The following is a 15,258-nucleotide window of genomic DNA, read 5'->3' on the forward strand; positions in this document are numbered from 1 at the left end:
TTTGAGTAAAAAGCAAGGAAATGAATCAGGAAATAATGAATTTTATTTCTAAATAAATAAAGGCCTCTGGATGATCCCCCTGACCATTCCACATCCCAAATTCCCAGTGTGTGGAATAACTTGGATATGGGAGCTTTAAAAAGCATTGCTGAAGCTTCACAGAAAAAATACCAATTAATAAAAGAGATCCCAGTTGATAAAAACAAAATAAATTCCAATTAATAAATAAAGATCCCAATTAATTGAAAATTAAATAATCCCCTTAGCTTTATTTTAAAAGCATATGGGGTAGGGTGGCAAACTGTGGATTTTTCAGCTAAATTTGCTGGAGCTGAAATCCCATTTTTGCTGGAGATTTAGAGAGAAAAGCCCTGGAAAATCAATTTATCAGGGGTTAAAAATATACGTGGTTTCATCAGTACACGATTGAATTATTGTGATTTTCTCTTGTGATTTTATTTCGGTTGGGATGGAGCCAGATTTGAGGTTTTGGGTTCATTTTGGTTAAATGCAAGCAGAGGAAAGAACAATTTGGGGTCAGCTCAATGGGGTTTAGAAGAGCTGGTGGTGAGTTTGGGAAATCTGACAGGAATATTTTGAAACTTTAAAAATCCTGGAGAGTTGGGATCAAAAAGCCTGGAAATTAAAATTACAGCAGCACCATTCATGAATTTTAACAAAAAAAATTGGAGCTCCTTTGGTGGGTGTGCCTCAAAATCCCACAAGTCCAGCAGAGGCTGATCCTTGTTAAAGAATAAATTAAAAAATGAAGTGAAAGAAAAGCTGAACTTCAGCCCAGGGATTCCCCTTTTGTCCTTGGGAAGATTTCTGTGAAAATGATTGTTGATGTTTTAATTTTGCAATTGCTTAGTGGGAGAAATCCTAACGCAGGGAATTTTTTCTCCATGTGAAGAGCTTGTCCAATTAAAAAAAAAAAAAGAAAATAAGAAAATCCTCCTCCCTTAGGGCAGATTTCCCTGTCTGAACACTCCCAGTGCATCAGGAACCCAGAATTCCTTCAGGAACAAAACAAATCTTAAAAAATCAGGTTCAGAGGGTCACAACCTCTATTTTTTTTTTTTTTTTTTTGCTCTGTTCCTATCCTGGAATTTCAGGATGATCTGACCTGGAACAGATCCAGGTTGGAGAGGTCAAAACCCAGAAATTACCTGGGCAGGATCCAGCAATGCCAGGGGAATAATTAATTCTGAAGAAATAATTCCAAAGAAATAATTCAGAAGAAATAATCCAGAAGAACTAATTCAGAATAATCCAGAAAAAAAATCTTCAGAATAAATAATTCAGAATAATTAATTCAGAAGAAATATTCCAGAAAAAAATTCTGAATATTTAATTCTGAATTAATAATTCAGAAGAAATAGTCCAGAATAATTATTCAGAAAAAATAATCAAGAAGAAATAACCCAGAAGAAATAATTCAGAAGAAATAATTAATTCAGAAATGCAAATGAGCTGAAATCAGCAGGATGCCCTGGTCATGAGGTCACACAGGAAATGCCCCACTAGTAAATTACCTTTAATCTCAGCCTAATAAACCTTAAACCCCACTTAGTTAAGCTTCAACTAAAGAGGTGATAAACAGGAAAATTCCTTTTTCTCTTCCTGTCCCCATCGGGACAGACAGATGGAAAATGGGGAGGAGTTTTTCCCCAAGAAAATCAGGAAAAGCTTCACCTCCTTTAGGAGGGATGAAGGAATTTTTCCTTCAGAAAATCAGGAAAAGCTTCACCTCAGGACAGATGAGAGATTTTTTCCCTTAAAAAATCAGGAAAAGCTTCAGGAGGGATGAACCTCAGGAGGGATCAAGGAGTTTTTCCCTCAGAAAAAAAAAAAAAAAAAAAAAAAGGAAAAGCATCCCTTCATGACAGATAGAGTTTTTCTGTCAGAAAAGTGGGAAAAGTTTCGTTTCAGAAGGGATGAAGGAGTTTTTCCCTCAGAAAAAATAGCAGGAAAAGCTTCACCTCAGGAAAGATGAAGGAGTTTTTCCTTCAGAAAAGCAGGAAAAGCTTCACCTCAGGAGGGTTTAAAGAATTCCTGCTTCAGAAAAGTGGGAAAAACTTTGCCTCAGGACAGACAGAAGGACAATAGGAAGGAATTTTCCCCTCAGAAAAGCAGGAAAAGCTTCAGGAGACACAAACTTCAGGAGGGATGAAAGAGTTTTTCCTTCAGAAAAGATTCACCTCAGGACCTTGGGAAGGAATTTTTCCTTCAGAAAAGCAGGAAAAGCTTCACCTCAGAATGGATGAAGGAGTTTTTCCCCAAGAAAATCAGGGAAAGCTTCACCTCAGGACAAATGTGGGATTTTTTTCCCCTCAGAAAAGCAGGAAAAGCCTCACCTCAGGATGGATGAAGGAATTTTTCCCTCAGAAAAGCAGGAAAAGCTTCACCTCAGAATGGATGAAGGGGTTTTTCCCTCAGAAAATCAGGAAAAGCCTCACCTCAGGATGGATGAAGGAATTTTTCTGCAATAGAAGCAGGAAAAGCTTCACCTGAGGATGGATGAAGGAGTTTTTCCTTCAGAAAAGCAGGAAAAGCTTCACCTCAGAACAAATGTAGGATTTTTTTCCTCAGAAAAGCAGGAAAAGCCTCACTTCAGGAGAGACAGATGGACAATGGGAAAGAATTTTTCCCTCAGAAAAGCCTCACCTCAGGATGGATGAAGGAATTTTTCCCCAAGAAAATCAGGAAAAGCCTCACCTCAGGATGGATGAAGGAGTTTTTCCCCAAGGAAATTAGGAAAAATTTCACCTCAGGACAAATGTAGGAGTTTTTCCCTCAGAAAGGCAGGAAAAGCTCCACCTCAGGAGGGATGAAGGAATTTTTCCCTCAGAAAATCCGGAGAAATTTCACCTCAGTGCAAATGTAGGAATTTTTCCCCAACAAAATCAGGAAAAATTTCACCTCAGGACAAATGTAGGATTTTTTTTTCCCTCAGAAAAGCAGGAAAACTCCACCTGAGCTCCGTAAATCCCTTCAATCCCCAGCTTTAAGGACAATTTCCCACCCAGCCAGTCCAGCTGGTTCTCACCCCCACCCAGGGCACTGAAATCAAAATAAAACAACATTTGAAGAGGCTTTGCAGTTTGCCTTCCTGCCCCTTGAAAAAATGCTGATTTTGTGGAGAAAATACATTTATTTCACCCAATATCCAACCTAGGGTGGGGTTGGAATTTGGGATTGAGGCAGGAGCAGCAGCATTGGGAGAGGAGGACTCGGAGGCCTTGAGCATTGGAAAATGTTATTAAAATATTAAAAATGGTGTTTTTATGGCCTAAAACACCATTAAAAAGGAGCATTAAACACAAAAAGAGGTTTTTGAGAGCCCTCAGATTCTCAAAGGAAATTGCAAACTGAGTTGGTCAGCAGCTAAAAAGAATTTAAATGAATATTTCTATTCAAACAACTCCAAAATTTCAGCTTTAGCAGAGCTGTGGCATCACTGAAAGCGTCTTTAAATATTTGAATGTATTTTGAAATGCCAAGAAAACAGGAACTGCACCTTTGCTCCTGCCAGGAGGTCAAAATGCTGCAGTGGGAGGGCACAAAAAGTGACATTTTGTGGGTGAAACTCATTTATTTCACACCACATCCAACCTGGAGTGGGTTTGGAATTTGGGATTGGGAGAGGAGCAAACCCAGCTGGGCACGACCTGAAATTCAAAACCCAGAAAACTCCACAGAAATTGCCAAAAAAGGGGATTGGAAATACTGTCAATTCATTTTCAGGTGTTGCAAATTCATTTTCAGGTGTTGTAAATTGATTTTCAGTACCTTAAAGTCGAGGCTGCTCAGGCTGATAGCGTCGTCGTCCTTCTCTCGGCGCTTCCTCTTCTGGGAGAAACCAAACAAAATTATGGGTTTGGGGTCAGAAATGTAATTTTGAATACAGTAATCTGGAGATATTTCCTTTTTTTACATGCCCAGCTAAGTGTAAGAACTAAAAAATTAAAAGTTGAACACAATTTTTTTGTTATTTAATAAAGTTTGTCACCTGGAAATTAACTTATTTATCTTAAAGCTTCTCATCCTTTAATTCTGGTTGGGAACTGAATTTTTAAGGAGGAAGTGGCAGCAGCAGGGACCAATGGGAAATGATTTGGGATTTATTTAAAGTCATAAAATCCTGGAATGGTCTGGATTGAAAGGGATTTTGGGATCCTGTTCCAAATCTGTCACCTCCACTACCCCAGAGTGCTCCAGCCTGGCCTTGGATATTCCAGGGATCCAGAAGTTCAGGATTTTTATTTTTTATTTATTTATATTTTTATTATTATTTAGGAAGTCTCTGCCTGTGTGTGAGAGCTTTGGGATCTCCCCTTCCTTTGGGCATGGCCAGCACAGAGCTGTGGCTGCAGAATTCCTGCTGGGAATGCGAGTGGCTAAAAAAACCAAGGATTTTTTGGGATAAAAATGAGGGTTTTGGCCTGGGAATTCTCAGCTTTTTTTCCCTTCCCAAGAACAGAACCATTGGAATAATGATCAAAGGCATCTGCACTGAGATTCCTGTTATTTCCCACTGTTTTGGGAATATTAAAGTAGAAAATTCTCCTTCACCCAGCCCCAAATCCTGTGGAAAATTTTGCTTTTCCCCAAATTTATTTAAGTGGAAAATTCCCCTTCTCCTGGCCACAAATTGTGTGGAAAAAATTCCTTTTCCCAAAATTATGAAACCCCCCCGACCCAATTTAGGGGCTTTGTAGAGCAGAAAATTTTAAAAAATGTTGCTCATGAAGGAAAATGAAAATATTATGGGATTTTATTTCAGAACACCTCAGGAGCAGGGATTTCATGGAATTTCAAGGATTCTGAGGGAAGCTCCAGGAATTCTTTGGAAGCAATGACTGGGTTTGAATTGGAAAATAATTCCAATTAAATTCTCCTTTTTTTGCCTCAATCCTTTGAATTTCAATTTATTTCAATAATTTCAAACAAATTTCAACATATTTCAATAATTTAAAAACAAATTTAATAATTTAAAATCTGTCCACACCATGCTATTATTTAATATTAAATATATCCAGCTCATGGTGGTGTTTAACAGAAATTCACTCACTAATTCATTATATTTCGGGTTTTTGTGCAATTTGGCTGTTGTTTTCTTTCCTCAGCTCGGATTCAAGGATAAAATTCCTCATTTATTTCTATTTTTCTGGGTTTTTTTTCCCTGATTTTGCAAAGACAAGATCCCAACTCTCACATGAATCCCTTCTCTGACAGATTTGCTGAAGCAGAGAGGAAAAAATTCCCATATTTCTGTCTCCATCCTTTTCCAGACCTCTGAAAGCCTTGAAAAAATGCAAATCCAGCTTTTTTATTTTTCTTTGGGATCGGGGAATTCTTCCAGCTCAGTTCTCTCTCCAAGCCTGCTCTGGCCACACTTTTCCAAGTGATTTCTTCCCCAAAAAATGAGGTTTTTAGGATTTTTTTCTAGGTGTTTTTCCGCAAAAAAATGAAGATTTCAGGATTTCTTTATGAGAAAAAAAAAAAAAAAAAAAAAAAAAAAAAAAAAAAAAGCTGCAAAAAAGACCCCCCTCATTTTAGATTTATTTTTTGGGATTTATTGGTTCCTTATGTTGTGTTTGATTTAATTTTTTCCCATAAAGCTCCAGACATGAAAATGAGGCCAAAATGTTGTTTTTAAACTGGCGAGACTCAGGATTCCATTGGCTGCAGCCCCATTTCCTCTGCCCAATTATTTAATTCTGGATAAAATCTTAGACATTGCACTCCAGAGCCAGAAGAGAAAAAACAAAATCCAGGGAAAACGGCTCAAATCCAAAGATTTGGAGCCACAGGATGGAAAAGCAACTGAAAAAATGGGTTTTTTTGTCCCAGTTTTGGGTCTTCCACCATCCATGGTCCCATTCATTCCCCTCCTCCCAGCCCCCAAATCCTGTAGAGAAAATTCCTTTTCCCAAAATTACTAAAGTAGAAAATTCTCCTTCTTCCAGTCCCCAGATTGTATGGAAAAAATTCCTTTTCACCCAAGTTATTACAGGGGAAAAATTCCGTTTTCCCAGCCCCCAAATTGTGTGGAATTTTTTTTTTCCCCAAAGTTATTACAGGGACAAATTCTCCTTCTCGTGGTCCCCAAATCCTGTGAAAAAAATTCCTTTTCCCAAAATTACGAAAGTAGAAAATTCTCCTTCTTCCAGTTCCCAAATTGTGTGGAAAAAATTCTTTTTCCTCAGGTTATTAAAAGGGTAATTCCCCTTCTCATGGTCCCCAAATCCTGTGGGAAAAATTCCTTTTTTCCCAAAATTTTTAAAGTGGGAAATTTCCCTTCTCATTGCCCCCAAATTCAATGGAAAAATTCCTTTTCCAAAAGTTAGTAACATAGAAAATTCCTTTTTTATCAGCCCACAAATCCTATGGAAAAAATTCCTTTTCCCAAAATTATGAAACCCCCAGACCCAATTTAGGGGCTTTGTAGAGCAGAAACTTAAAAAAAAAAAGAAGTTGCTGAGTAAGGAAAATGAAAATATTTTGGGATTTTATTTCAGAACACCTCAGGAGCAGGGATTTAATGGAATTTCAAGGATTCTGAGGGAATCTCCAGGAATTCTTTGGAAGCAATGACTGGGAATTGGAAAAGAATTCCAATTAAATTCTCCTTTTTTGCCTCAGTCCAGGATATTTTGGTTTGGAAGGATCTGAGTGGTTTTTGGTGCTTTTTGCCCACCAGAAGTCAGAAACTTTATTGGGATTTTAGGATCATTAAATCCACAAAGCTCCGATTTCCCAGAAATAAATCCTCAAAAATTAAGCTGAAATTTAATAAAATCAAATGAAGGGGAATAAAATGAAATTAAGGGAAACATTCAATGAGGAATTTTGCTTCCAGTCAGAGGATGTTTAATTTTTTTTTTAGAATTACACAGAATAAGCAGTGATCATTCCCAAAAAATCCATCCCATTTTGGCAGACATGGAAAATTCTGGCTTAGAATTTTAAATTTCTTCCCAAGCCAGGTTCATTTTCCAGCCTTTTGGCCAAACTTCTGCATAAATTATCCAATGAAAAGAGGATTTTTGGGACTGGCATAGGAATATTTTGGGGGGGAAAAAAATAGTTTGTGTTGTTAGAGCACAAAATTTTCAGATTTAAAAGAATAATTTTTAAAAGGCTTTGTAAGAATTAAAAATCTGGGTTTAATGGAGCTGAAAGTTTTAAAAATTCAGCAAAATTTAAATTGAGGAGAATTTGTGGGTTTGGTTGTGCTAAAATTCCAGGGGTTGGGTTTGGGAAGGGAAATTTTTTAGGTTTGAGGATGGGATCAGCACTTCCAAGGGCAGCAAATGATGGGAATGAGCTTTAGGATGGGATTCCAGGAGCTGGAATTCCTCAAAACCCTCTGTGCCTGAAGGACAGACAATTCCAGAGGGAAATTCCAAAGGGAAATCTTCCCCTACCTGCTCCTAAATAAATAAAGGACAAAATAAACAAACAAATAAATAGAGAAATAAAGGATGGAAAAAAAGAGTTCACAAGACCAAAATTTTCCTCTGAGGAGCTTCTCCACACCAATAAAATCCAGATTTTTTATTTGCATTTAAGGAATAAAAAAACCCCTCATTTTCTTTTCACACCATGCCAGGGCTAAAACACATCAGAAAATCAGGAATTCGGCGAAGAAAAGTGACCAGAATCTCCCTGAGCTCAGGAGCTGGAAAACTCAGGAATTATTCCAAGGAAAATGTTGATTTTCCTTCTTTTCCAGAGGAGTATTCACCTCTGGGTTCCTGCTTTTCCTTCACCTCTGGATTTCTGCTTTTCCTTCACCTCTGGATTTCTGCTTTTCCAGCTGTTCCACTCACCAGGGTGAAATCCCAGTGTGGGCCTGGAGTCAGGAATGTGAAGGAGCTGCCTCGTCTCAGAGGGTACCTGTGAGCAGAAAAAAAAATTAAAATTATTATTATTTTCCTAATATTATTATTATTATTTTCCTATTATTATTATTTTCCCCATTATTATTATTATTATTATTATTATTATTATTATTATTATTATTATTATTATTATTATATTATTATTATTTAATTCCTGCTGCAAAACTGATAAATTCCATGTTTTCCACAGCTCCCAACACAGCCAAGGCAAGGCAAGGTGGAGTTTTTTAGGAAGGAGGAAGCCAAAGGATTGGCAGCGTTCCCCACCAAAATTTTTAATTTTGGATTCACAACCCTGATTTTCTGTAATAAAAAGGGACTTTGTGTAAAAATTTCCACTGGGAATTGCAGGGAAAGCTCTGTTTGATCCAAAATTAAAAAAAAAAAAATAAAAAATAGAAGGCTACAACAGCAAAAATAAAAATAATCATAATTTACAGCCTCATTTTCCTATTTTGACAAGGCAGCCTTGGAGCTTCCCATAGAATTCCAGGCTGGAATTGCACTGGGAGATGTCCTGGGGGGAATTTTCCTGCAGGGAAGTTGAGGCACACACAAAGGGCCCTTTGTAATCCCAATTTTGAACAAAGCTGAGCCCTTTATGGAACCAGCTCCACCTGAGCAAACAAATTCTGCTCCCAACTTCCACCCTCTGCTGGATTTAAGGAATTTTTTCCAGCTTCTCCTGGCCAGAGGATGGAGGGATTTTGTGTCTCTTGGTGGGTTTTTTGTGGGTTTTTAGTCCCAAATGGGCCACATCATTTTTTCCTCATTTTTTTGGGGAGATTTTTCCTTTTTCTGTCTTTTTTCCTCCTTTTCTTCATCCTGAGATCCCACAGGATTACAGAAAATCTGGGAATAACAGAGGGCTGCAAATCCTCTGAATTTCAGGGACTTTGCTCCCTTCATTCCCAAATTCTGAGGCAGGAAGGTGTCTGATCCATGGCAAAAACTGGAGAAAAGTACCATAAACACAATTCTAATGTATTTAGGATCAGAGGAAGTTTTTCCTTGGATCACACAAGCTCCAGGTAATTTGGGATCAGCCTCTGGACACCATCCCTGTGCCCAGGACACTGCTCCAGGAAGGAAAGTGGCATTTCCAAGAGCTGCATTCCACAGAAACCTCTGGAAGGGAACATTTTTTTGGGAATTAAGAGTATATTCCGCTCAGGAAGAAAATCTAAACTTGAAATTTCAAATAGAGCCTTTTTTTCTTTTTCAGGAAAAGGAAAAATCCCAACATTTCACCTGAGAAAACTGAGGAGTTTGATTAAACCTTCCTTCATTAGAGATCGAAAATTAAAGATAATTAATGGCCTGCAAACTATGCCCAAAGGCAGAATGGATGGAGCCTCCAGGAAGGCGGGAATTTGTATTTTGGGATGAAGAATATCCCAGGAATCTTCATTCCCAAGCCCAGCAGCAGGCAGGAAAACCACTCAGAGAAACCCCAACCATCCATGTCAGGGTGGCAGAGCCACGGGAATGAGGAGGAAGGAGAGGAGAGGAATTCCTTTGGGAATTGAATTCCTTTGGGAATTGCAGCGCCTTTTGCTGGAGGCAGGAGGTGTCTGACGGGTCCAGGCTCATGAATCCCCCCAGGAAACTTTGGTTTTCCAGTTGTCCACAGGAGCTGGAGAGGAATTCCTGCAGCTCCAGAGCTTTGTGCCTTGGTCCCTCAGCTGGGGGAACGCAGCTCCAGCTCCAGGAGAGGGGTGGAATGTTGGAATATCAAAAGGAAAAGTTCCCTTCAGTTCCCAGGAGAGGGGTGGAATGTTGGAATATGGAATGGAAAAATTCGCTTCAGTTCCCAGGAGAGGGGTGGGAAGTTGGAATATGGAAAGGAAAAGTTCCTGTCAACTCCAAGGGGGTTTTGTGCACCCCAGAGCTGCTGCTCCTCCCTCCTGGGGTTTGGGAGCACCAGGATGGGCAGGGGAGGCTGGAAAACTGGGAATGTTCCCTGGAGAGAGAGGAGAAGGATCCAGGCAGAGCTTCCAGCACATTCCAGGGCCCGAAGTGGCTCCAGGAGAGCTGCAGAGGGACTGGGGACAAGGCCTGCAGGGACAGGACACAGGGAATGGTTCCCACTGCCAGAGGGATGGATGGGAGATTGGGAATGAGGAATTCCTGGCTGGGCTGGGATTGCCAGAGCAGCTGGGGCTGCCCCTGGATATCCCTGGAATGTCCAAGGAAAGGCTGGACACTGGGGCTGGGAGCAGTTTGGGATGGTGGGAGGTGTCCCAGGAAAGGTGGCAACTGGATGGGCTTTGAGGTCTTTTCCCAGCCAACCCATTCCATGATTTCCTCTTCATCAGTTTAATTAGAGGAGTCAAATGAGACGAGAGTGAAGCAGGAATGAGCATGATGATGACGATGATGATGACGACGCTGATGAAGATGCTGAGCTCCCATCCAGCCCCGGGCTGCTTTCCTCTCCCTGCTGCCCTGCCAAAGCCCAGCTGAGTCACCTGGCTGCTCTCAGGGATTCCCGGACTCGGGGCTGACTCAGGATTGCTCAGGAGCCATCCCTGGTGTGGATCTCCAGCTGAGGGAAAGGTCACGGATGATGCCCTGGAACCACCTTGAGGTCCTCCCTCCACAAATCAATGTGAGCAGAAGCAGAGCTGAGCGCTGCTCAAAACACTCCGTGATGGATTGAACCGAGCTCGGAGTGGCCTGGCTGGAATATTTTAGGATCTGAAGAGAGCAAAATAAAGAGTTCATGGCCCTGTTTACCGGGAAGCTGCTCCAGGAGGGACATCCCAGCTGTGTCACTGTCACCCAGGTGGTGTCAGAACAGGTCCTTGAGGAATTCCTGTGTTTTGGGGCAGGATGAGCAGCCAGACTCTCTCCTCACCTCAGCAGGAGCACAAAGTGTTAATCAGGGCAGGCTGATTCATACCTCAGAGTGATTAAGGAGTTCAGGGTTACGAGAAGGCACAAAAATAAAGTTTGCAGATGCAAAACATCGAGGCAAAACAAATCCTTCCAAACTCGGGCCAACCTTGTAGAGAAAAGAACAAACATTTCTGTTTTGGTACCCTCTGTTTGCTTCAAGAAATGAAATGTTCCAGGCTTTTCCTAGCAAATGATGGCACTGCCAAGAGAAAATAGTTCTGTTCAAATAGAGATTGCTGTGCTGATGATCCATAGGGAATATTTTTAACCTCCAAAGAGAGAAATCCAGTTGGATTTTCTAGTTAGAAAAGTCTCCCCAGCGCTGAAAGAGAAGCCCTGAAGGCAAAACCCGTTTGGCAACATAGCAGAGGAGGAGATGTGGCCCCAATAATCTTCATAGAGGAAGTTTGGGTAATTAATAGATAAGGAATTGATAAAGGAGAGTGGGCAGCTCGATTGTTTGGCTTTGGGAGCAGAGTAGGAAACGCTCATTGTTCCCCACCTTCCTTGGATAAACAGTGGGATCCTCCTGCCAGGATCCTATGGAAGCACTCAGCACTTGGCCATATTTGTCCTGGGAATGATTTACCTCAAGTAAAGTTCAACAGCACTGCAAAAACACCCTCGAATCTTAAAGCTATTTGTCAAAAAAAGCAAATTTTTCTATCGAGTCTTACATTGCTGGTAATCTCTTCACTGCTTTTCTTCACCAGGTACAGTTGGGTTTTTGTACGTTGATTTTTGCTGGTTGGTTTTAAGGAAGGAGGGGGGGAAAGCCATAAATGAGATTTTGAGGTCAGCAAGAATGCAGAAAAAGCCACAAAGGGTGTGCAAAGAGCTTCCATCAGCCAGAGGGTGAGGCACAGCAGAGCAAATTCCCATTAATGTCGTTTTTCTCCCTTTTTCCTGTAAATCAGCACTGCACAGTCAGCACCATTCGACAGCCTGCCTCTTTTATTCCCTTCTTTTTGATGACTTCTCCAGGAAACTGCAGAAATGCTTTGATCTGGCAGGACTCTGAATTTTTTGGAAGTTCCAAAATAAATTCTTCAGGCTGAACAGCAATTTTGTGTTTCCTTCCCCTCTGACTTCCAACTTCTTTTTTTTTGGTGTTTTCAGAGCAAGATGTTCTTAAATATAAACCAGTTTTAAGATGGTGAACAGAACAGGAATAGATTAAAATTAGGGTTTTTTTTACCCCAATTAGTAAATCCTGCTTGGAATGATAAGAACAAGAAAGCTCCACAAAGAATTTTTGAATTTGAATTTAAAGCTTTTCTGCAGGGGGAGAAAAAAAAAAGATTTTCAACTTGTTGGAGCTGATATTTCCACAATATCCAGAGGCTTTGGCTGCTGGAAGAGGCCTCCCAAGCTGTGTGCAAACAAAGCCTGACTCAAGGCACTTAGGCTGGGCTTGTCACGGTTCCTTATCTTGCAGGGCTCCAGGGGAAAAGCTTTGCTTGAAGAAAACTTTATTGACAAACGTTTGTAACATCTAAAAGCAAGACAGAAGAACTCAGTATTTTAATTTTATCGAGCTGGAAAATTTGGTGATCCCAGCCTGGAGTTCAAGTGGGATCCTTGTAGCCCTAATTAAATAGGGAGCAAATAGGATTAAAAAGGAATGCTGGGTGGCTCTCTGGAAATGGGGTTGGAAAAATGCAAGAATTTTCAGGGTAATTCCAATTTAGGAATTCCAGCAGGCTCAGCTTTCCAACAGGAGTTGAACAGGGATGGGAAACACTCCCAAGCAGGGATGGTGCTGGGAATTTTAGATTTCTGTGCTGCCAGGAGAACACTGCACTGACCTGAGGCTGTGGAGAAGTTTCCAGAATGGAATGGCAGAACTAGGAATGTGGGTGTGGAGTTTGGATAGAAGTGTGTGATACCACAGGGTGGGAAACTCAGAGTTTAAGGGTTTAGAATGCAGAAATAGATATAAAATAAGATGGAGGTTTAGGGTGGAGGCTGCTCCTTCTTCTTCACCTCCTTCTCCATTGGGTTTGGGTGGTTTTGTGTAATTGGATAAAAAATCCACATTGAGGGGTGTGAGTGGTTGGTTATTGGGTTAAAAGTAAAAATAATTTAGGTGTCACTTCTTAATTGGATAGTTTAGCCTTAAAAGAACTTGTAGAGAAAGATAGTTGGCCGTTTTAGAATTATTAATAGCTACAAAATTAGAATTAGTAATACTAATTAGTAATTCTAATTACTGATTCTGCTGGTAGAATGCTGTAGAACTCATCACTTGTATCACAGAAAAGAACTAATAAACATTTGAGTCTGAACACCAAACACCATCTCGAGAGCTTCAATCCCAACCCTGACAGAGACAGAGAAGAAGTCAAAGAATCCACAGGATGGGATTGAGAACTCCCTGTGCTTTTCTGGAATTGCCATGATTTTGTTCTTTTCTCCTGGCACAAGCTCTGCCTCTCAAAGGCAGCACCTTGGAGCAGGTTGGAATTTGAGAACGTTGGATTTGTGGTCAGTTTTTGGTGGGATTCAGCACAGACTGGTTGGGAAGGGCGATTTTCCAGGCAGGGTTTGCTCCTGGCAGGAATGGGAATATGGCAGCAGCAATCCCTGAACTGGAGATAAGCCTGAGGAGGTTAAATAAGTGCTGATATCCCAGAATAATCACCCTCCTGACCTGCCCATGAACGGCTCTGCAGTGCCAGCAGCTCCAGCTGAGGATTCAGGGATATCTTCCCACCACACACTTCCCTTCTGAGCCAAACTTAAACTCCCACTTTGCCTTCACACTTCCCTCCCTGCGCTCCAATGAATCCAAAGCTCCCTCTTAGGGCTGACAGGCAGAGATTTCCATAGGGGAAAAGATCTTTTCAGGACACTCAAAGCTCCTTTTTTCCTCATCCCAACAGTGGGAAAAACCCACTCCAGGTTTCTCTTTCCCCATCCCAATAATGGAAAAAAGGACACTCCAGGCTCTTCTTTCCCTATCCCAATACTGGGAAAAAGGACACTCCAGTCTCCTTGTCTCCCATCCTAATTGTGGGAAAAAAACCCACTCCAGGCTCCTCTTTTCTCATCCCAATAATGGAAAAAAGGACACTCCAGGCTTATCTTTCCCCATCCCAACAGTGGGAAAAAGGACACTCCAAGTTCCTCTTGTCCCTATCTCAGTAGTGGAAAAAAGGACACTCCAGGCTCCTCTTTTCTCACTCTCAGCAGTGACATGAACCAGGTACCCCAAAGGTCCTTCATCCCTGTGGGATTCTTATTCCAGGGAAGTCATTGATGTCCCAGCTCCACAAACATTGGCACTGGCAGCAGCAGAGGTTCCACGTGAAAATCTTGGAGCTGGGATCACCCTGCAGCTGCACAGCCCATCTGGAACTGCCACTGTGCTCCAGAAATATCCCAGAAATCTGGACTCCTGGGAAAAGCCAGGAATCCTGGAGCAGTCCATGAGTCCATGGAGGACAGAGTGGGCAGGAGATGTTGGAAGGACATTAAAGATCACCCAGGAAACCTGGGAGATCCCACATTGTCCATGACACGCTCAGGAAGCCACCTCACCTCAACAGTGGGAATTTTGGGAGAGGGTCAATGGAATCATGGAAAGAATTGGGTTGGAAAAAACCTGAAAGATTCTCATTCCACCCCTGCCATGGCAGGGACACCTCCCACTGTCCCAGGCTGCTCCAGCCCCAGTGTCCAGCCTGGCCTTGGACATTCCAGGGATCCAGGGGCAGCCCCAGCTGCTCTGGCAATCCCAGCCCAGCCAGGAATTCCTCATTCCCAAAATCCCACCCCAATCTCCCTTTCCCAGGGAATTCCCTCCATTCCCAGCTCTCCCAGCCTGGCATTGGATCCATCCTCACCCCGACTTCGCTCCAGGAAGGAATTTTGGGATCCGGGGGTTTCACTGGGAATCTTGGGACTCCAGGAAGGGTCTCCCTTCCCTTTTCCATCCCCAACTTCCATAAAAATCCCTCGGGATGGATTCTGGGCCTCCTTGATCCCAGAATCCTGGAATGGTTTGGGTGGGAAAGGACCTCAAATCCCATCCCATTCCAATCCCACCATCCCAGGCTGCTCCAGCCTTTCCTTGGACATTCCAGGGATCCAGGGGCAGCCCCAGCTGCTCTGGCAATCCCAGCCCAGCCAGGAATTCCTCATTCCCAAGATCCCATCCATGGCTGCCCTCTGGCAGTGGGAGCCATTCCCTGTGTCCTGTCCCTGCAGGCCTTGTCCCCAGTCCCTCTGCAGCTCTCCTGGAGCCCGTTTTGGCTCTGGAAGCATCTCCAAGGTTTCCCTGGAACCTTCCCTTCTCCCACTTTCCTTGGACATTTCCAGGGATCCAGGGGCAGCCACAACCTCAGCTCCAGGGTCTGAGCACCCTCATATTTATCCGAATTTCCCCCTTTAATTTGTACTGTCACAGCAACCTGAACCTCCTGATGTTGGTGATGCCTCAGAG

General features: G+C 42.0%; 1 protein-coding gene across 1 annotated transcript in view; it reads right to left on the reverse strand.

Moving 5' to 3' along the window:
* NET1 (neuroepithelial cell transforming 1) overlaps window positions 1-15,258 on the reverse strand; it is a 57,042-nt gene that overhangs the window by 21,255 nt on the left and 20,529 nt on the right. The window contains exons 2-3 of the mRNA XM_030289821.4: window positions 7,839-7,905; window positions 3,793-3,852 (exon numbers count right to left, since the gene is read on the reverse strand). Coding sequence (XP_030145681.4) covers window positions 3,793-3,852; window positions 7,839-7,905 — 127 coding nt within the window. The remainder of the gene's footprint in view (window positions 1-3,792; window positions 3,853-7,838; window positions 7,906-15,258) is intronic.

The sequence above is a fragment of the Taeniopygia guttata genome, chromosome 1A (assembly GCF_048771995.1).
Source record: "Taeniopygia guttata chromosome 1A, bTaeGut7.mat, whole genome shotgun sequence".
Classification (NCBI taxonomy): Eukaryota; Metazoa; Chordata; class Aves; order Passeriformes; family Estrildidae; genus Taeniopygia; species Taeniopygia guttata.